The sequence below is a fragment of the Talpa occidentalis genome, unplaced genomic scaffold (assembly GCF_014898055.3).
Source record: "Talpa occidentalis isolate TD23 unplaced genomic scaffold, MPIMG_talOcc4v2.1 talOcc4.10, whole genome shotgun sequence".
Classification (NCBI taxonomy): Eukaryota; Metazoa; Chordata; class Mammalia; order Eulipotyphla; family Talpidae; genus Talpa; species Talpa occidentalis.
The window spans coordinates 28,085,329-28,108,038 of NW_023600993.1; the positions used below are offsets into that span (position 1 = coordinate 28,085,329).

The window sequence follows — 22,710 nt, forward strand, 5'->3', positions numbered from 1 at the left end:
AGCTGGTGGCTGTTGAGCAACAAATTACTTGCAAAATTTACTGGAACTCACACCTCATCTCAATTTGGAAGGATCTGTCATGCACACAAAACAATGTTTCTTTGTCTCTCCTGTCAAGAGATCATGAGTGATGGAAAATACTATGACAGCTTATTAAATCTTATTCTTGTTCCTGTCGCATTTTCCTCCTGACATTTTACCTTTTAGAAAGTAGTGCAACGATCTCTAGGTAACGAGAGGGTAGAAGTATTGCTGTGTAGAGGAAGAAACATGTAGAATACAGAGATGATGTCTAGAAATCCTCCAGGAATTATGAACAGACCTGGGGTCAAGGGTCAGATTCCAATAACCACTTTAAAGTGTTGGTTTGGGTCATGGTTCCCCACAGGCAAAATGTGTCTCCTTGGGGATTTCCCAATTAGAGCATGACTCCAGAGGTTGCACAAAATCCTGTGCCCCTAAGGGGAACCAGCAACAGAGATACCATTTCTGCCTGGTCTCCCCACAGTCAGAGGGGCCATGGGCCCAGAATGCAGCTCCCCCAGATGCCTTGATCCCCAATGTCCCTAACAAACCAAGATAATTTACCAGTGCACCACTGCTCAGCAGAATCACAAAGATAATAAAACTCTCAAACCAGCTGTGTTTCACTATTTGGTAGCAGGTTTTCCGCATATTCCACCAAATGACCCAGGGGGAGTTGCTTCTATTCATGGAACACCATGGAAAGCAGAGACGCAGGCCTGCAAGAAATGAGCAATAGCATGATCATTAATAGCCCCAACTCTTCATCCATCCCTGAACACACACCCCTTGCCTTTTCATTGTAAACCCTCCGACTAAAGAGATACAGTTTTATTCTAATCTCTTGAATCTGGGCTCAGTCGTGTGATTTGATCTGCCACTTAACAGAATGGAAGTCAAATGTGCCACTTCTGAATCTAAGTTCCAAGATGCATTGCAAATTTCCACTTGCTTTCTTGTGCCATCACCATATAAAAGACACATTCTTGTCAGAACACTGGTTCCAAAAGAAGGAAGATAGACATGGGTGCGAGCCAAATTGCCCAATTAAGCACAGGCTAGATTATTTGACTCCCATTCAATACCATTCACATGAACAAAGCCAGGCAAGATCAGCAGAGATCAACAGTCTAGATGAGCAGTTTATAATTGTATGCCATGTTTATTACTGTATGCCACAGAGGTTGTGTGGTTGCTTGTAATGCAGAATTTTTTTTTCTTTTTTTTTGGCAAAAGTAAATTGAAGGCAGAAAGCATACGTTTTGTGAACCATCCAAACCATACATGGAAAATTTGATCAATTATCCAGATGTTCACACATAACTGAGCATTTGATCTCAACCCACACAAACTCTCAGCATGAATTACATCACCCTTTCCCCCTCCTCCAGATGCCGTGGATCCGTACTTCCTGGGAGTACAACAATCTACACCTTCCCTCATCACTTTTTTAAGCCACCGTAAGTTCTCCTTAGTCTGCTCTTCACTTCCCCCCATCTTTCAAAACATCAACAGGTTAATTTCCCTAGAAGGTTATTTTATTCTGTCTTTTATCTTTCTCCTGCCTTCTTCTATAAAGCAAATTGCCCCATTTCCATTGTTAATACCCTGTGAGTACATTAAGGACCAGTCAAAATGTTAAGTCAGGAGAATAGTATTCTATCTCTAGTCTGACCTCTGACCCCATGGGCAGCAGTGGAGTTATCAAACAACCTGGAATGAGCTGGAAACCCATTCTTGGTGTTTTTCTGACCCCAGTCTGGTCTCAAACATTTAAAACTTTAGATTCTGGTTTAGATTTTAGAGAAATTTTTAATGCTTATATTCATTCATTTTCCTATCAACATTCATTGAGTCTATGATACAGGCCAGGGCCATTTCTCTATTACACTATTAATTAAATCTCTATCTTGTTTTTAAGGACATCGTGGTAGAAAAAAAGAGACAAATAAACTCCTCCCATGAATCCAGGAAGTTATGGGGGACATGGGATGGAACCTCAGCATCCCTTAGGGAATCAGGAAAAGCTGCATTTATCTGTTGCTTATTTTGTGCCAGATATTTTTGTAAATGACTTACATTCACTCATTTAATACCCACCACAACCCTCTGGAGTAGTTACGATTATTATATCCATTTTATAAATGAGGCTCAGAGAAGTTAAGTGACCAAGTCTCATAGCCAGTAAGTCTGGCTCCAGAGCCAATGCTCCTAACAACAAGGAAAATCTTGTGGAGTGAATTGAGAGCCTGGATTTAAGGTCAAGTTCTCTTTGTCTACGACCTTAAGTACATCCTGAAAACGAATTACCTGGAACTATATAAAGTGGCAGATATATTGGCCCAGTGAGATTTCTAGGAATGTTTTCTATATTTTCTACCATGGTTATTGGACTATGTAAGCAGAGCCCACCTGAATCAAGAATTTCCTGGAATCCTTTTGCCCTTTATCCCAAGAGTCTATGCATGCCCTCTCTTTATTCTTATCTTCAGCTGAAGTAGTAAGAAGGGATCTATCAAATTCACAGAGCTTCAAAAAATAATGGAATCCCATCCAAATAATCTGTGAACTGAATGTAGGAATATTGCCACTTACCTTTGGGCAAACATCTCCCTGGTTGCTTTTTGGGAACCATTTCAAGCACCTGTCCAAAGGGATTCTGTAGATCAACAGTACTACATTCTGAATATACACTGGTAGCATCAAACTTCTGCACATCAGAAGATAGAAAAAAGGGAAACATTTACCAAAACCCTCTCTCACCATGACAGAGCTTAATGCTTCATAGCATGCCTTATTAAGGAATGAAACAAACTAGGCAAAGGCTTCAAGGTATCAAGAGAGAGTCCTCTTGTTGGCTCCTTATTTAAAGTCTGACCACCCCTGACTTCAGGAGATAATTGTTTAATTTCTCTCCCTTAGTTGAGTAAACGTATGGAATATTAAAACACATTTCCCTCCCTACGAATCATACCACTGATTGACAGTCTAACCCCAAATAGTGAAGTCAGGTGCTGAGGGAGAGGCCACTTTACTGAGAGTCTAATTTTCTTTTTTTTTAAATTATTTTATTTATTTGTTTGTTTGTTTATACATGCACTGGGTACAGTCAGAAGTGCGGGAGGGTGAGAGAATTCACCAGAGCCAGAGCAGGGAGCAGAGCAGGCAGAAGGACCGAAGTACACTGCTGAGGGGAGCAGCGGGCGGCAGGAGAGGCCTGCGCGCCATGTGGGACCCTCCTCCAGTGGCCGGGGAGCAGCCGGGGATCGAACCGGCGCTGCAGAGGCCGTGGGCAGCTTCGCAACCCAGCGCTCAACCGCTGCGCCACCGGGGAGGCCCCAGAGTCTAATTTTCAGCTATCTAAATTCCTGGTATTCAGATGGGAAAGATGGGGGTGAGGAGGACAAGGAGGAGGTGGAGGATTTGGTGGTGAGTGTGGCGTGGTAATATATATCTGAAGAAGTATGAGCCTAAATCATATACAGTGCTGTAAACCAATGTTACCTCAATAAAAAATAATATAATTTAAAAACTCGAATCCTGATATAATAGTTCTACACCAGTGATTCTCATTGGTTTTGACATTTTAAGAGATATTCTGGAATTGACTAGGAAAATTCAAAATTTTCACAATTGGGAACACTTTTGGCATCTAGTGGGTTTAGCAACATCCCACAATGCACAAAACAGCCTACCACAACAAAGAATGATTCTGTTCCAAATGCCATAGTAAAGAGACTACCAAACCCTGGTCTAGACCTTTGCATAAGATATGATTCTGCCAGTTTGCTTCATGTTAAACTTAGTATTTTTCCATAGTGGCTATTTTGGAGAAGGTATATGAATGAGCCACATGTTCCATCTGGGAACCCATTAGAAAAATTACCTTTTGGGGATCCTGTATTGCCACAGAAGCATCATCTTCAGAGAACACATTAATTTCCACACTTTGAACTCCTGGACTGGTGGTCTTTCTGGTATCTGGATGGAATTCATAGATCTGACACAGAAAAGCCCAGAGTGGAATTAATGGTCTTCCTACACCTCTTACTTTGAAACAAAACCATATGATCATCTCAGTAGATGCAGAAAAGAATTTGACAAGTTTCAACTCCTAATTATGATAAAAACTCACATGAAAATGGAGTAAAGGAAAACACTTCAAAATAATAAAGACCATTACATGACAAACACAAACACAATATCATACTCAATGGTGAAAAACTGAAAACTTTTTATCTGAGATCAGGAACAAGACAAGGATGCCCACTATCACCACTCCTACTAAGCATAGTACCAGAAGTCCTAATTTATGACAAGAGGGCTATAAGGATAAAAATGGAGTTAGGGACGTCTTCAATAAATGGTGCTGGGAAAATTGGGTATCCATATGTAAAAGAATGAAACTAGACCACTTCTTAAACCATGGACAAAAAACTCAAAATGGGCCAAGGATTTGAATATAAGAGTTGAAACCATAAAATGCACAGAAAAAAACATAGGTGACAAGTTCTTTGACAGCAATCTTCTCAGCCCACTTAATGAGGTCCATATTAACTTAATACCAAAACCAGGCAGACAAGGGACAAGACATATGACAAGGGAAAAAACTGGAGAAGAAAGTTTTTAACAAAATGTTAGCAAATTGAATCCAAATATATATAAAAGGAAAATATACCATAACCAAGTAGGGATAATCCAAGTTGGATAATCCAAGGAATGCATAAGTGATTTGATATTCAAAAACATACAGAAAATGAGTTTCAGAAAATTCAATATATAATCATAATTTAAAAATAAAACACCCTCCCAGCAAAGTAGGAATAAAGGAACTGCCTCAATGAAGATGTTAATGGTAAAAGACTTTATGTCTCTACTTAAAGTCAGGAGCAAGGCAAAGTATATATTACTACAGTTCTTATTCAATATTACACACTAATATTGAATCAATTGAGTCCTAATCAATATAATAAGGTAAGAGGAAAAAACATAAAGGTGGGGGGAGGGAGAATAGAAAACTGTCTTTATTTATAGATGAAATAAGTATTCAGAAATTCAAATTTTAAAAAATTACATTTATAATAACATAAAAACATTAACTACTTAGGGATAAATTTAACCAAATATGTCAAGACTTATACACTGAAAAATATAAAACATTGCTAAGAAAAATTAAAGAAGATCTAAATAAGTAGATATGAATCAGAAGATTCAAAGGTGCTAAGGTGCCAATTTTCTGCAATATGATCTGTATATTCAATGCATTCCAAACAAAATCCCAGCATTTTGGTGGGGGGGAAATGTTGACAAGCTGATTTAAAAATGCATAAGGACTGACAATAGCCAAAGCAAATTTGATAAGGAATAAAGTTATGCAAAACTTACTATAAATCTATAGTAATGACGACAGTATGATATTGGTATAAAATATACAGTTGAACAAAATAGAATTGAGTCAAGAAAAATGGATCCAGATATGTAGACAGATAGATTTTATTGCTTTTTGACAAAAATACTGAGATGATTCAATGAGAAAAGAGTAGTCTTTTTATTTTATGGTACTAGGATCACTGTGTGAGTGTGAGTGTGTGTGTGTGTGTGTGCATGTATACATATATACGAAAAAATGTACAAAAATTCTATATACAAATTTAAATTTCAATGGAAACTAGCTTCTACATAGACTTGAACCTGAGAGTTCCACCTATAAAATTATCAAAGAAAACATAAGCAGAAATCTTCACAACTTTAGGTTATATAAAGATTTCTTAGAATAGAACTAAACATACGAAACCTAAAAGTAGTATTAAAAAATTATACTCCATCAAAATTTAAACTTTCTGCTCATTGAAAGGTACTATTAAGAAAATAAAAGGTGTATTATGGACAGGTAAAAAATATGTGCAACATATATATATATATATGTATATATATATCAGATAAAGGATTTGTATATTGAATGTCTAATAAACTCTTGTAACTCCATAATAACAAGTCAAATCTCTCAATAAAAATGAACAACAGGGCCTCCCTGGTGGCGCAAGGGGTTAAGATGTAACCTATGAAGCTAACAGCAGCCACTGCAGCACAAGTTCTATCCCTGGCAGGGACAACGCACATGGTGCAGCAGACCTCTCCTATTTCGCCCGCTGCTCCCCTCAGCAGTGTATTTCAGTCAATCTGCCTGTTCTGTTCCCCACTCTGTCTCTGGTGAATCCTCTCACCGCCCACAACCTCTGGCCTGTACCCCCATTCTTGCATGCATAAATAAATCTTTTTTTAAAAAAATGGACAACAGACATTTCACAGTTATGATATATAAATTATAAGAAATGCAGGGCAAAGATGTGCAATGTCATTATCAGTGAAATAAAAGTAAAAACATAGTAAGGTACACTATAAACCCCCTAGAATGGTGAAAATTGAAAAGACTGACAACATCAAACATTGGCAAGGATGTAGAGCAAATGGAACTCCTACACAAAGCTGGTGGTTGTAATCACTTTGGCAAGTTCAGAAATATACAAACAGCCCTGCTACAGGTGGGATAAACTTGTTTATTTGAGCATCCATCACTCTCCTGCTCCCTAACAGATCTCATTTCCCACTACTCCTTACCCACCAGCCCCCCACTGATGCCTGCAGAGACTTTGTTCCCACCTCTGCCTCTATGCTCTTCACTTCACTTTCCACACTCTCTTCTCTCACCTTTTAGCCAGTCCAAACTTATTTAGGGCTCAAACAAAGGCACTTGCTTCCCTAGCTGTCCAGTCCACTCTGACCTCTGTCCCTCTGTGTGCCACAAATGTAGGACAATGATTAGAACCAGCTCTGGGATGTGCATGTGGGTAGTGAGAGGCACTAACCACATTTTATACCCTTAGAATTTCTGCAGAGTGTTCAGAACAGAACAAGCAACCAGTGCCTATGGCAACTCCAGCTTTATATGATCTCCATACCTGTTCTCCAGCATCAGGTTGTGCACTAGATGGTAGATTAGTTTCACTAAGAGATAGAACATCACATTCTTCCTCCGCAAGTGGAGCCAAATGAATCCAATCATGCCCGACATTCAAAGTCTTTGGTGCAGGCTGATCAAAGTTCTTTGGGGGAATGACGTCTTTGTTTTCTACATCAGGGTCTCCTGTCACCTCTTTTTGCTTTGACAAATTTTGCTTCCTGCACCGCTTGCAACAAAAATGCTCAAGAGTCTTTATCACAAAACAAAAAGCCCAATGGAAGCGATCCAGAGCTAATTGGACTTTGGTTTTACGGGTTTCTCCATCCCTGTTTTCCCCTCTCTCCTCATTGCTGAAGGAATTGAGCAGCAAGGCAATGAAGAGGTTGAGTACCTGGAAGTGGGGGTGGAGGGAGGGAGAGGTAGTGTTGGGAAGCACAAGTAGAATAGAAAATTTATCAAAGTAACGAATAAAGTAGGTTTCTACAACAATTTTTCCCCACAACCCAAAACAGTCAAAGATGAGTTTTATACTTCTGTTTCCCAAAGAAGTTCATATATAAAATAAATAAAAGGAGGGGATGTTGGGGAAGTAATAGTGACAGCAAGATAAGGCAGAAAAAAATTGAAAAAGGTATAAACAGCCAAATCCAGTTTATCTACATATAAGCAGCATGCAGGGCCAAGCTACCCAGCCACTATGGCATGAATTTGATCCCAGGCCAGGGAGCTGACCCACATGGTGCAGCAGACCTCTCCTGTCTCACCCCCTGCTCCCCTCAGCAGTGTATTTCAGTAGATCCGCCTCCTCTGCTCCCCACTGTCTCTGGTGAATCCTCTCACCCCCTGCATCTTTAGCCTACAACCCAGTTCTCATATTCATAAATAAATAAAAATAAATCTTTAAAAAAAAGGCAGCATGCAAAGTAGACACTGGTAAGGGTAAAGCAGAATGGTGTAGCCTTGTGACCTGGGGGGATCAGCCAGACTTTGGATTTTACTAGAATTGCTCACAGGGATATGGGTCTGATATCTAAGACTGCTAAGGAGTCCTCTGCAATTGGTGCAATATGAGAGCTATGTGCTTTTTGAGGGCCATGATGTCCTGTTGCCCTAATCTCAAAAAAGGTATTAGGGCTGAGCCAAAAAGGCTTAGACCAAATCAACAAACTTCTGTTGAAGCACATATCATTTTAAATTCAGATCAACCCAACAGCTTCCTTCTTGGGATTTGGTTTACATACCCTTCAATTCAACATCTTTACCTCTTCAAACTCTTTCATGGCTCTCACCAGCTCAAAAACATACAGCTTTCAGAGAGAAGTGCTTTGTGGGTGTGAATGATCTAGTTACTCTTTTTTAGTTTTACCAAGAGAATTTCCCACTCTGGATGTTTGCTTAAGCTCTCCCCTGTACAGTGTAAGTTTCTCTTGCCTCTTAAATGCTCTTCTCAAGTGCTTTGTCTTCTGATTGGTCTTTTCCCTCTCCCATCAGTGAAAAGCTCTCTTTGTGTTTTGGGTCATCACTGTTAATCTACACCTTTTGTTAGATACTTACAATAAAGTTATTATGTGTGATTGTTAATTATATTTGCACAATAGCCCAGACATAATTCTGAAGATCTTAAGTAATCTGAATCTGAAGATGCTCAGGTATATCTGTCTCTTCATACCCTCGCTGGTATACACCTAATTAGCTTCTACATAAATGTTTGTTTCCAGCTGCAAGTAACAGACTCAAGGCAGCTTACACCATGGAAAAATGTAACGAAAAGTTTGAAAATAGAACAGGGGACCAATGATGACACGAAGATAGGGTGCTTTTACCTTTCACTATATCTTCCTCAGTGCTGACTTTGTCTTAGGCTGCATAACATTTTCAGTTGCACCAGAAGTGATAGTCATAGAAAGCCCAGGAGTAAAAGGACCATTTTTTTCTTCATCCCTCCTTTCATTATCTTTTTTAGAACAAGAAGCTTTTCTCGGGCCTCCCCTGGTGATGCAGCAGTTAAGCACTGTGCTGCGAAGCTGCCCGCAGCCTCTGCAGCGCCAAGCTTCGATCCCAGGCCCACGGAGAGGGTCCCACATGGCGCGCAGATCTCTCCTGCCACACCCGCTGCTCCCCTCATCAGTGTATTTCATCAGTCTGCCTGTTCTGTTCCCTGCTCTGGTTCTGGTGAATTCTCTCACCCTCCCACGCTTCTGATTATACCCAGTGCTTGTATAAATAAATAAATAAATCTTTAAAAAAAAAAATAAAGAAGCTTTTCTCAGTGGACATTCCTTCATATCTATCTTATTAACCAAATTAAGTCATAAACTTCTACTTCAGTCAAACAAACTGGCAAAGATAATGTGGTATTTTAAACTGCCTGGACTAGAATGCATATGGTTGCATCAACATGGGTGCTATGTGACATGGGTGCCACATGACAGGAGGTTGTGTTTCATGCCTATCAGACTTCCTCAAACCAAATTAAAATGCAGAATTTTAATATGATAAAATATTACATGTATACTATATCTACAATTACAATTTTCACTAATGAAGCATGAGTGGAAAAATTATTAATAATTAATTACACTAGTTAATGCACTTTTTCAAATGCACTTTTTCATTCATTAAAAACAAAACAAAAAACCCAACTGAGACACTCACCACAAGTTTTCCTATCACCATGATGGAAAGAAAGACAATAATGCACAGTGGCATTTGAGCTACTGCCATACATTCCCACATATTTTCGATCCATTCCCCACAGAGGATGCGGAATACCACCAGGAAGGAATGGTAGAAATCTCCCATGTGCCAGCGTCTTAAACATAAGCTTGTAGAGTTATAGCCAGCACTGCATTGTTTTATATCCTTCTTGTCATTGAACCGGGAGCCAAAAAGCTGCATGCTGACTACAGAGAAAATAAAGACCACAATGGTCAGGACCACAGTCAGGTTTCCAAGAGCTCCAACGGAGTGGCCAATTATCTTAATCAATGTGTTTAAAGTTGGCCAGGATTTGGCTAACTTGAAGACTCTCAGCTGTAAAAACAGACAATAAACAAAAAATGAAAGAAAAGCCAGTTATGGACAAATTCCATCTGTTCAGCTAGAAAGCAAATGAAATGTCCCAAACCCCAGCATCTACGACTCCAAAAGACCTTTGCAAGATCAAATTCATCCTAAACGTAGTTTCCCATTCCCTGTTCCCACCTAACATTCAACTATGTCTGCTTTTAAGCATTGAAATATCTTGTTCTTTTGAGATGAAAAGGCTTTGGGGTCATGATAGTGGTGCTTACTTACATTAAATGAGTATTTTAGAATCCTATATAACATACCAGAAGTAAAAAAAAACTCTGGCCTGAGGGCTAAATGCAGTCTATTGCCTATTTTTATATGGTAAGAGAGTTAAGATTGTATTTTTGATTTTTAAATGGTTGGGAGTAATCAAAGGAAAGATACATATGAAAACTATGTGAAGTTCAAACTTCTGCATCTCTAAATAAAGTTTTATTGGAACACAACTATGCCTATTCCATTTTCAATTTCTATGCCTACTTCTGTGCTACAAGAGCAAGGTTGACGGTGTCAATAGATACCAGATGGGTGGAAAATATTTATCATCTAGCCTCTTGCAGAACAAGTTTGCTAACTCCTACATTACAAAGTTCTGGCCACTAGTTTTTTTTGTTTTTAATTTTCTTTTATTTATATATGTTTTCCATCATTGTTCATTTTTAAACAACATTTACTTCCCCCTCCCCCAGATGTAGTCCCCATAGAATTTCATTCCCAATGCACCCATGCACCATCACCTCAGTCCCCTATACTCCTCTCTCCCTCTGATCCCCCTCCCTCCTCTCCCTCTGCAGGATGGCTCTGGTTTATAATTGTCTTGTTTGTTTTGTTGTGCTTTGTTGTGGCTTTTTAAATTTTTAAAAAATTTTTTTAAAGAGTGGGGTACAGGCCAGAGTTGTGGGCGGGGTGGGGTGGGGTGGGGTGAGAAGAGTCACCAGAGAGAGCAGGGAGCAGGACAGGCAGATGTACTGAAATACACTGCTGAGGGGAGCAGCGGGTGAGGCAGGAGAGGTCTGCTGCGCCATGTGGGTTGCTCCCCAGCCGGCAGGGTATCAAACTCGCGCAGCAAACACGACAGACAGCTACACAGCACTGTGTTCAACCCCCTGCACCACCAGGGAGGCCCTGCTTTGTTGCGTTTTGTATTGTTACTATTTTTTCCCCTGATGTCTTATTTGGTTCCCCTATATTCTTCCTATAAGTGAAATCATCTGATATTTTTCTTTTTCCTTCTGGTTATTTCACTGAACATAATTCCTTCTAGTTCCATCCACATTACTGTGAATGGCATGAGTTTATCTTTTTTGATTGCTGAATAATATTCCATTGTGTATATATGCCACATCTTCTTGATCCAGTCATCAATTTTTGGGCATTTGGGTTGTTTCCAGGTTTTACCTATTGTAAATAGTGCTGTAGTAAACATTGGTGTACAGGTGTTCTTTTGAATCAATGTTTTTGTGTCCTTTGGATAGATCCCTTGCAGTGGAATTGCCAGGTTGTATGGTAGCTCCATTTTTAGTAGACTGAAGAACCTCCAGACAGCTTTACATAGTGCTTGGACCAGTTTGCACTCCCACCAGCAATGTAGGAGAGTTCCTTTTTCACCACATCCTCACCAACATTTGTTGTTGCTATTTTTTTTGATATGTGCATTCTTACTGGTGTAAGGTAGTATCTCAATGTGGTTATGATTTGAATTTCCCCTATGATAAGGGATGTTGAACATTTTTTTCATATGCCTGTTGGCCATTTATATTTCCTCTTTGGAGAAATGTCTTTTAAGTTCTTCTGCCCATTTCTTGACTGGATTGTTTACTTGTTTTTGTTGACTTGTGTGAGTTCTTTGTATATCTTTGTGATCAGTCCCTTATAAGTCGTATGGAGTGCAAGAATTTTTTCCCAATCAGTGGGGGTCTCTTTGTTTTGATTTCAGGCCACTAGTTTTGAATCATCGCTTTGCAACAGTGATGAGAGTAATAAGTTTTGTACTCAGGACAGAAGAGGCAAAAAGCTACTTAAGACATACACACAGTTTTACTGTAAGAGAATTTTCTCCACGGAACATTATAGGTCATCTTGGGGGTGGAGTAGAGGTTCAACTGAGAGAAGTACCCCTGGGACTTGCAAAGGTATTAAAGACCTGGGTGGGAAGAGGGGTGCAGTTTTTGGTTCTCTGGTTAAGACAAGTTAAAATTTAACCCAACAGAGCCACTGAATTCCCTCGAGACTCTTCAATTCTGGAAGTTATTTAGTAAAATAAGAAAGTAAGTGCCTTACCACTCTTAGAGAACGGAAGTATGACTTTCCTCCAGGCACAACAAAGTGGCAAATCACATCTGCAAAACTCAGAAGAGCAACAATGCAGTCAAAAATATTCCAGCCTCGGCGAAAGTAGTGATAGGGATCAAGTGCGATGATTTTTAGGCCCATTTCTGCCAAAAAAATGGCAGTGAAAACCTACAGTGAGATAAAGAAGAATGAGAAAAGATGACTACCTCTCCTTGGAGATATGTTTTTAAGAATGATCCAAGGGAATTACAGAGATTACAAAGAAATAACTTGTATTATTATGATTGGTATGATGTTTCCTAAAGTCTTGATACAGCTGTATCAAGAATAGCACTCTTTCTTTACTCCTCTCTCCACCCACCTCCATAGTACCCATCTCAATATTACTGAACCCACAGTTAGCTCTGAGGACATTAAATAAATATTATTTCCCATTCTGTTGAAAAGAAGGCAACATTGGCTTCTTGGTAGGTAGCAAAGGGGTAGGAAGTGTCAAGCAACTACTCCTGTGAAATTTTAAAATAACCAATATAAATTCTAAAGAGGTGAGAGGAAGGGTATTTGACAGCTCTGAAAACTAAATATAAATATCTTCTGTAAGTCAGAATCCTAGGAGGAGTTTACACCTAACCATGCAGTCGCAACGCCTTAATCTGGAAAAAACTTTTAAAAGGGGGCCCAAACAGAGAATTGAAAAACATTGCCATGAATGGCCAACAGGCATATGAAAAAATGTTCAACATCACTTGTCATCAGGGAAATGCAAATCAAAACTACCATGAGATACCATCTTACACCAGTGAGAATGGCACATATTAAAAAAACTAGCAACAACAAATGTTGGCGAGGGTGTGGAGAAAAAGGAACTCTTCTGCACTGTTGGTGGGAGTGCAAACTGGTCCAACCACTGTGGAGAGCTGTGTGGAGATTTCTGGACCTACTAAACATAGAGCTTCCATATGATCCAGCAATTCCACTCCTAGGTATTTACCCAAAGGACACAGAAACATCCATTCCAAAGAACACCTGCACCCCTATGTTTATAGCAGCACTGTTTACAATAGCTAAGCTTTGGAAACAACCCAAATGCCCAAAAATAGATGACTGGATCAAGAAGATGTGGTACATATATACCATGGAATATTACTCAGTATTCAAAAAAGATAAACACATGCAATTTGCAGCAACATGGATGGCGCTGGAAGGGATCATGCTCAGCGAAATAAGCCAGAAAGAAAAAGAAAAATACCGGATGGTCTCACTCATAGCAGGAATCTAGAAAACTTAAATAAGGGACCAGGAAAATGAATAACTATAAGAAAGTGAAAATCAAAATCAACAAAAAACTATGAACCAGAGACACTTTTAGGGGGGCGGGGCGGGAGGGGAGGGATTGGGATCAGAATGGGGGGGCTGCAATTGTATGGGGAATATAAAAATAAAATTTATTATTTAAAAAAATGAAGAATGATGTAAGAAATATATAAAAAATTAAAAAAAAAAAACAACCAAACAATAAAAAAAAAAAGAAAAAAAAGAAAGAAAAACATTGCCATGAAGAGAAAAATGTCTTTGATCTACTCAAGATACAGGAAAAAAATGTTCAATAAAATCTAGATTGGTTGTGGTTGAAAGAAGGATCAGTTATTTGGAATATAATCCTAAACACTCGTTCAGAAGGGAAGGGCTCATCATTCCAGAAACAAATATTAAAAAATTAAAGGAAGGGCAAGAGTTGCACAAAGTGCTAAATTAAGTGCTTTACACAGGAAAAAATATTTTTCTACTCTTTATCTTTGACAATTAGATTACAAGCTTAAGAAATTTGCAAAATGTTGATTAAGTAGTAGCCAAATTCAAAACTACATTTGTCTTCTATATCTTTGCAGAAGGTAAAGCAGAACATTTTTTCATAACAGCACATTCTCTATCACATATACACAAGTGAAGGAAAATTATAAAAATTATAGTATGGAAATAATGTAATATAAAAGGATTGAAGTTTTTAAAATGTCAGTTATAAGACTCCTCTAAGTTTTGAAAAAGAAAAAATACATAATCAAATGTCCTTATGAAAAGCAACAGGTGATGTGTTTTCTTAAATAATTCAATGACTTAACTATTTGTTTTCAACATCAACATCTCTAAAATAAAATAACAAAGTTTAAAAAAGAATAGGCAAAAATAAATGCAGGACCAGCAAATAAATAGTGGCAAAGAAAAATCAAAGCTTATATCTATTTTTTCCTTTAAATATCACTCTCTACCCTTGCCCTGGACACAAGCAGTGCCTAAAGCATGCAGTACTGCATATTCCAGTTGTGCTGGACTGGACCCCATTCCTCTTGACCCACTTCTCTTCCTGTCTCCTTCAGTCTTTAGGTGCCTATCCTGGGTATTCCTAGATGCATTGGGAACACTGGTTGACAATCCAACTCAATTGCTACTTATGGATTCTTGGGAACCCAGTGTGCTCCAATGAATCAAGCAGTCCTGACAGCTGGAGAATCCAATCCCACAGAACTTTACTCTAGTTACTCTTGATCTACCCACCATGGGAGGTAGGTTTGGATGTATTCTTTGGAACTCAAGATCCCAAGGCCTTTCACTGCCACTTCCATGGCCTTGCTATGGTGGCTGCCCCCTTTGTATTGCACGTCCAGGGAATGGGACACACAGAACAGAGGCACAGGTTATGTGGTCAGTTCTGCATGTTGCTCACCAATTTTTCAGAGCTGGGCTGCGTCTATTGCCTGTGTACTCAGACACCAACAATGTCTCTTTGACTCTTGCATCTGGAAGAGTGCGAAGGATGTCACTTAACTAGACCAACTGCAAAATGCTATTTGATGGATTTAAGCCTCAGTAGAACTTCCTTCAAACTTGGAGTCAGTTCTCTTAAACCCTGCAACTGTTTTATTGACTAAGTTTATATAATATTCTAAGTTTATATAAAATCTTTTATTACCATTGTAGTGATATTCACAGTATCTTCAACAAGAGTAGATTCTATCTCAAGAAACCATTTTCTTTGCACATTTTTAAGAAGCAACTCCTCATCCATTTAAGTTCCTAAGATTGTAGCAATTCAGTCAGATCTTCAGGCTCCACTTCTGATTCTAATTCTCTTGCTATGTCCAGTCACTTCCTCCACTGAAGTCTTGAACCCCACAAAGTCACCCCATATGAGTTGGAATCAACTTCTTCCCCACTTCTGTTATTGTTGATATTTTGATTCCTCCCATGAACCATAAATTTTCATAAAGGCATCTAGAAGAGTAAACCCTTTCCAGAGGTTTTCAATTGACTTTGCCCAGATTCAGCAGAGGAATCACTCCTATAGCAGCTATAGCCTTACAAAATATATTTCTTAAATAACAACTAGACTTGAAAGTCAAAATGACTCCTTGATCCATGTGCTGCAGAATGGAAGTTGTGTTAGCAGGCATAAAACAGTCATCTCTTTGAGCATCTCCAGCAGAGCACTTGGGTAACCAAGTGTCTTTTTAATGAGCAGTAATATTTTGAGAGGAACCTGTTTCCTGAAGTCTTCAACAGGACTCAACAGCAACTTAAAATATTCAGTAAGCCATGTTGTAAACAGATGAGCTCTGTCACCCAGGCCTTGTTGGTGCACAACAAAGAGTATGTGTAGCATTATTCTCAAAAGTCCTAGGATTTTTGGAGTGGTAGATGAACATTGGCTTGGACTTCAAGTGCACTAGGCCCTCACAAGAGAGATAGCCTGTTCTTTGAAGCTCAGAGGCCAGGCATTGACTTCTCCTATCTAACTATACAAGTTCTAGATGGAGTCTTCTCCAATCTCAGGCTGTTGCATCTACACTGAAAATCTGCAGTTTAATGTAGCCACCTTCATCAAGGATCTTACCTTGATCTTCTGGATAACTTGCTGCAGCTTTGCATCAGCTCTGGGTGCATCACTCTGTACCTTAATGTCATAGAGATGACTTCTTTCCTTACACCTCATGAACCAATCTCTGCTAGCTTCCAACCTTTCCTCTGCATCTTTCTCACCTTTCTCAGCCTTCATAGAAGAGAGTTGAAGAGAGTAAGGGCCAAAGTTTGATATTAAGAGAGTTGAAGAGAGTAAGGGTCTTGCCCTAATTAGACTTTGGCTTAAGGAAATGTTGGGACTGGTTTGATCTTCCACCCAGAACACTAAAACCTTCTCCATATCAGAAAGAAGGCTGTTTTCATTTCTTATCTTTCACGAGTTCACTAGAATCACACTTTTACTTTTGGTTCACTGGAATAGCAGCCTCAAGAACTTTTCCTTTTCACTCACAACTTGTCTCAAAGTTGTCTCAAACAAAAAGCCCAGTGTTCAACTTATCTCAGCTTTCAACATGCATTTCTCGCTCAGCTTAATCATTTTGAGCTTTTGACTGAAAGTGAGAGACATGTGCCTCTTCCTTTCATTTGAACACTCAGAGGCCATTATAGGGTTATTAATTGGCTTAATTCAATACTGCTGTGTCTCAGGAAATAGGGAGGCCCAAGGAGAGGAAGAGGTTTGGGAAGTGGCTAGCTGATAGAGCATTCAGAACATATACAACAATGATTGACTGAGTTTACCATTTATGTGGGTATAGTTCATTGTACCCCCAAAATAATGACAATAATAACACCAAAAATCACTGATCACAGATCACCATAACAGATAAAATAATAATTAAAAAGTCTGAAATATTGTACAAATAAATAAAATATGACAGAGACATAAAATGAGCTCATGCTGTTGGAAAAACAATAGGTTGCTTGACTCAGGGTTGACACAAACTTACAAACTGTAAAAAAAATTCAGTATCAAAAAGACCCAAAAAACCTCAGTATCTGTGCAGTGTAATAAAGTATAATAAAATGAGGTAAGCCAGTATACTCTCTAGAAATATTCTGCAATCCACTAATGATCATCTTTGCCAGCAGAGCTATAAGAAGTAAATTTCTTCTTTTATTTGTATTTTCCTTATTTTTAAAATTAAAAAATCTTTTATTGATTTTTAAATTGGAAATACAAGATAAAATTTAAGAAGAAATGGGTAAGGCCTCCCCGGTGGTGCAGCGGTTGAGCGCTGGGTTGCGAAGCTGCCTGCGGCCTCTGCACCGCCGGTTCGATCCCCGGCTGCTCCCCGGCCACCAGAGGAGGGTCCCACATGGCGCGCAGACCTCTCCTGCCACCCGCTGCTCCCCTCAGCAGTGTACTTCGGTCCTTCTGCCTGCTCTGCTCCCCGCTCTGGCTCTGGTGAATTCTCTCACCCTCCCGCGCTTCTGACTGTACCCAGTGCTTGTATAAATAAATAAATAAATAAATAAATAAATAAATAAATAAATAAATAAATAAATCTTTGAAAAAAAAAAAAAAAAGAAGAAATGGGTAGATATTCTAGGAAGACTTTAGCTCACTAACTAATTAGCTAATTTGGGTAGGACATTCAATGGTCATGGTTATTTCTGATATTTAGTAGACTAATGTCCCTTGGGGAAAATGCCTTCTGCAGGAACTATGAATTAAAGTGAATAGTTCTTGAAAGTCTGCTCCTCTATCTTAGTTTCTCCAGTTTAACTGAAACTAGATTCATCCAATGACAAACACATTGAAACAGATTCAAGTCAGAAACCCCACCCACCCTTTAAGCTCTACACATCTCTTCCCAGGAAGATGAACCTCCAAGCTGCCAGCTCCTGACTTACCTTTCCATGGGGAGTAACACCTAATAATGGCAGTCACATTATTTTGAGAAATTCTGTCAGAATATCTCCCAAGGTTGTGTTATTTATTACCATGCATCTCTGGATATGGTTAATGCCTTCTTGATTATCTCAGTTAATCTTTTAAGGTGTCTACTTGCTTCTGGCTTACCACTGTATAACTAAAGAGACACCTTATATTAGAGAGCCAAAACTGAACTGGATAAAAATAAAATTCAGTTATCTTTCCCCCTATTCTACTTGCGACCAAAAACCTAAGTTAGATAAGGCTACCCACAAAATATTTTGACTTTGGAAGATTTATAATCCAAAGTTTGACATTATTTTATATTTGAAAGGCCTAAAGTTACCCAATTCCCTGTTTCCAACATTTTCGTAAAATTGTCATCCATCGTGTTATGTTCCATGGCCAAGAAGAGAGTGTTGATTATGATGCAGATGGTGATGACCAGCTCAGTGAAGGGGTCAGTCATCACAATTCTCAGAGCCTTCTTAATGGATAGCCACTGGGGGCTACAGTCCCACACGAGGTATTTGGAGGCCAGGTTTGCCCCACATGGGAGACAAGGTTCCTGTGATTTTTCTTGTTCTAGAGAATGAAAGAGCAGTTGAGAAGTTAACTCTGAACCAATTTGGCTCTTCTTTGCCTGAGTGTATTTCTTCCTCTTCCCTATTACGTACTGCTAATCTGCTCCATCAGAGGTTTCCAGTCTGTTTACACAGTTCTATTCTCCATGCCAACTTCGTAATCCTAATTTCAATGCCCTCTGTCACCTACTGGATATGTCTGTCTTCTCTTCTCTGACTACTATCATTGTCACTGAGACCTCCTGTGACTACATGGCTGTCTGTGCTCTTGGTTCCAAGTCCATCCCAACTCTAGCTAGTTCCAACCACTATCCAAATGCCAACACAGGGTGGGCACACAGAAATACCCTGCTACTTCTAAGCCACTCTGCTTGCATGCTCACAGGAAATCACTCATAGGCAGTACAATGGATTGCAGAAGGCTTCAGGGGGTGGGGGGCTAAAGAGTAGGAGAACAGAGGGAACCACTAAAATTAGGCTCTCCCTTGGACTGGGAGGAAGGACTTACCACGCATGGTGATGGTGAGGATGCTGACAGCACTCAATGCCCTCTGTCTTTGGAAAGGGTCTCCAAGCTCATCAGGGTAGTCCACTGACAAGTTCTGAGAGAGTCGTTTGGTTTGCTCTAGGAGGGGTGGCTGTAAGAAAAGACATGGTAAAATTTAAGGAAAGGTGCTGACACAGAGAAGCCTAGAGTAGACTTTGCTCAAAACTTCACAAATGATTTTGTGTTTCAATGCCACATGCAATGAACATGTTCACTGTTTTATATAAGTTGAATCACTTCAGCCTTATGTCATGTTAAGTGTTCAGTTTTCTTATTTCACATTTAATGAGAGAAATATGGCTTGATCATTCACGTTTCTTATATATATGCATTTTTAGAATTCTTCCTACAAACTTTTTTTTCTTTCTTTGTGATTTGTTTATTGTCAACAAAGAGCAAACAAATTTTACAAGAACTAATGAACAATGATTCAGGGCATAAAAGCAAAAGTCTAATTTGGAAACAATGTTTGCAATGGGCAGAAATGAGGGACAAACTTAGAAAGGTGGACTGGGGCCAGGTGATGAGGTGCCTTGAACAATTGCCTAAAAAGATTCTGAAATAGTCACTAAAGAAAAAGATCAACCAAATAAATATCACAAAATCTATGTGGTAAACTTCAAGGCGAGGCCCGAATTTTACTGACTCATCTTAGCTACAATTTAAGGTCTCTGGAGTTGAATGAACACAAATCTTTAACTATCCAGAAAACTCAAGTATCTAAAATGACCAGTTTCTCAAAAGTTCTGGCCAGGCAGAGACCCCAGACAGAACTCTTCTGATCCACTTCTCTTCTCCCAGGCCTCACCAATCATGGGTTGGCTGTCTCTAGCAGATGCTGTTGGCCCCATATGTATGTCCCCACATCTGAGGGCTTTCTTGGGCAATATGAACACCCCCTACCCCAAAGGATAGCAAGTTAGAAACATAGGAAAATTGTGGTGATGGTGCACGGGAGCCTTGGGGAAGGAAATTCTATGGGGACTCAATCGGAGGGGGTGGGGGGAAGCAAATATTGTTTAAAAATAAAAAAAAAAATAAAGAAATACAGGAAAATTACTATCTCCTGACTCCAGCAATCTTTAACCAATCATAGGCCAAAGTCTATAGAGTATTTTAAAATACTCTAGCTCCCTCACACCAGGAAGATTATACTCCAACTGTCTTTAGGGGCAACTGGCTTGGTGATGCACCTAAACTACTGCTTTCCCATCAGTGTATCACTTTTCTTTCCTCTCCTTCCTAGGATCTCGGACTCTAACCTCTCATATTTGCTGTGGAGGAGACACCCCAAATGCCGCCTTGTTCTCCCACAGTGATGATCATGTCAGTGATAGTACAACTGGCTCCTATTAGTGTGTTTTCATTATATATTTCATGTATCCCCAGGGCTTACTCCAGTGCCATGCAGACAGTAAACACTGTCAATACTTTAAAAAAATGTTAGTAAATAAATGGGTAGTTGAATAGGCATGTGGAAGCAGGAAAGTGTATACAAATGGATAAATTAGTAATGAGCAAATTAATAAATCAGTCCTTTCAACTAGATCGACAATTTGACCTGCCTCCTGGACAAATGCACAGTTTCATTAATCTCCCTGCCAAGACTTACCTTTTTGGGGGAATCTTCATCAGAATCTGATCCTGGAACCTGGTCCTTCCCAGACTCTCGCAAAAAGAAGGACTTCCTTTTCTTGCCAAACAACTTTTTCTTCTTTGGGGAAAAAGATGATGCTTCAAGGGAATTAAGTGAACTTCTGTCAATTCCCATAGCAACCAAAGCCTTAGAAAGGGAACAAAGGCAACTGATGAACAGATTATTCCTTTCCTCCCAGACCCCAACAGTTTCATAAAATATGCAAATGACCTTGACCCTAATACACATTCGCTCCCTGTTTCTGGTGCATGTTACCATTTAAATCACTCTATACCTCAATGGTCTATGCTAGCTTTGTCATTGTTTATTTACAGAAAATGTCCTCTTTGTCCACAGAGACTGAGCCCTCAAAGGCAGGGCTGACTCTTTTATATCTCTGCTTCACCAACCCTGAGCAGTCCAGTATGTGCTAGTCACTCAATGTTTGTGCCTGGTGATACAGATATTAAGCACTTACAACGGATTTCCCCTGACAGATCTCTGAGAAGGAAAGATGAGGAGTATAAAACATGGTCCCTGCCCTAAAAATCTTAGAATTAAACCAGAATAATGTGAAGATACCAAGGAAACAAGGAGAATGATTTGTAAATATGACAGGAATTTCAAGAAAGGAGAGATGACTATGACTATTGTCTCTGGAGCCACTGTTATCACCTTCTCAAATTCATTCAAGGAAAGAAAGGAGCTGAACATAAACATTTCCAGATTCCCAGCAGGAAGTCTGGCACATAGCTTGGATTTACACGGCATGATTGTTTTTCTCTAGCAGCAAATTGGGATCTGTCCTAGAAGGCTTAAGCTTCAGAAGATCAAAGAGCGTTAACACCAACGTTAACCTTGTTCTCCAGAGCCCTGTGCCTGAAGATCTTAGTAAGAAATGTGGCAGAGCCAGTCCGCAAGGGGCTTAAATTCTCAGAAAAGCACCAATGAACCTTTTGCTGCTTCTCTGGTGCTGCTTGCGTGCTTGTTTGGTGCACACCTGGTACTTCTTTTGTGATGTAGCAGCTAAGGAGGAGACTCAGCACTCACCATGGCTGATGAAAAGCCCAAGAAAAGAGTCAAGACTGAGAACAATGATCATATTAATTTGAAGGTGTCGAGTCAGGATGACTTTGTGGTGCAGTTTAAGATGAAGAGACACAATACCACTTAGTAAATTAATGAAAGCCTAATGAGAATGGCAGGATTTGTCTATGAGGCTGATCAGATTCCAATTTGATGGGCAACCAAACAATGAAACAGACACACTGCCCAATCTCACACAGTCCTACCTCCTTCTCCTCCTTTAACAGCTTCTGGGCTTCCTGGAACATCTTCTCCTTGGCCTCTGTCTCAGCAGCTACATTCCTGTTCTGTTCTTCATAAGCCATGGTAACAACAGCCAGGGTTAAGTTAATCAGGTAGAAAGAGCCCAGGAAGATGACCACCACAAAGAAGAAGACAGAGTAGCACCCAGATGTATGCAAGACCTGCAAAGGATAGAGCACACACTTGTACCTGAAGTCTTCTTCCAGAGAAGGTGGCCAAGAGCTCAAGCAGAAATACTACACCAGCAATTAGTCTTCTGCTACCCTCAGCATCAGCCTCTTAGCTCACCCAGGTCATCCTGACGCCCTGTCTCTCAGTGAAAATTGCCATCCTATTCCCATGGAAATCTCAGTGACTTTGCTATGATTTTCTTTTGGGTATTTGCACTTTAAAATAAACAAGGCAGGGCCTCCCCTGGTGGTGCAGGTGGTTGAGCGCCGCGCTGTGAAGGTGTCTGCAGCCTGCAGTGCCAGTTTGATCCCAGCCAGCAGGGGAGGGTCCCACATGGCGTGGCAGACCTCGCCTGTCTTG

General features: G+C 39.7%; 1 protein-coding gene across 1 annotated transcript in view; it reads right to left on the reverse strand.

Annotated features, from left to right (window-relative positions):
• Positions 1–22,710, reverse strand: part of SCN11A (sodium voltage-gated channel alpha subunit 11) — a 117,916-nt gene that overhangs the window by 23,914 nt on the left and 71,292 nt on the right. The window contains exons 11-20 of the mRNA XM_054693188.1: positions 22,143–22,340; positions 20,827–20,997; positions 19,176–19,305; positions 18,430–18,668; positions 12,338–12,517; positions 9,641–10,018; positions 6,984–7,376; positions 3,911–4,024; positions 2,620–2,734; positions 589–743 (exon numbers count right to left, since the gene is read on the reverse strand). Coding sequence (XP_054549163.1) covers positions 589–743; positions 2,620–2,734; positions 3,911–4,024; positions 6,984–7,376; positions 9,641–10,018; positions 12,338–12,517; positions 18,430–18,668; positions 19,176–19,305; positions 20,827–20,997; positions 22,143–22,340 — 2,073 coding nt within the window. The remainder of the gene's footprint in view (positions 1–588; positions 744–2,619; positions 2,735–3,910; positions 4,025–6,983; positions 7,377–9,640; positions 10,019–12,337; positions 12,518–18,429; positions 18,669–19,175; positions 19,306–20,826; positions 20,998–22,142; positions 22,341–22,710) is intronic.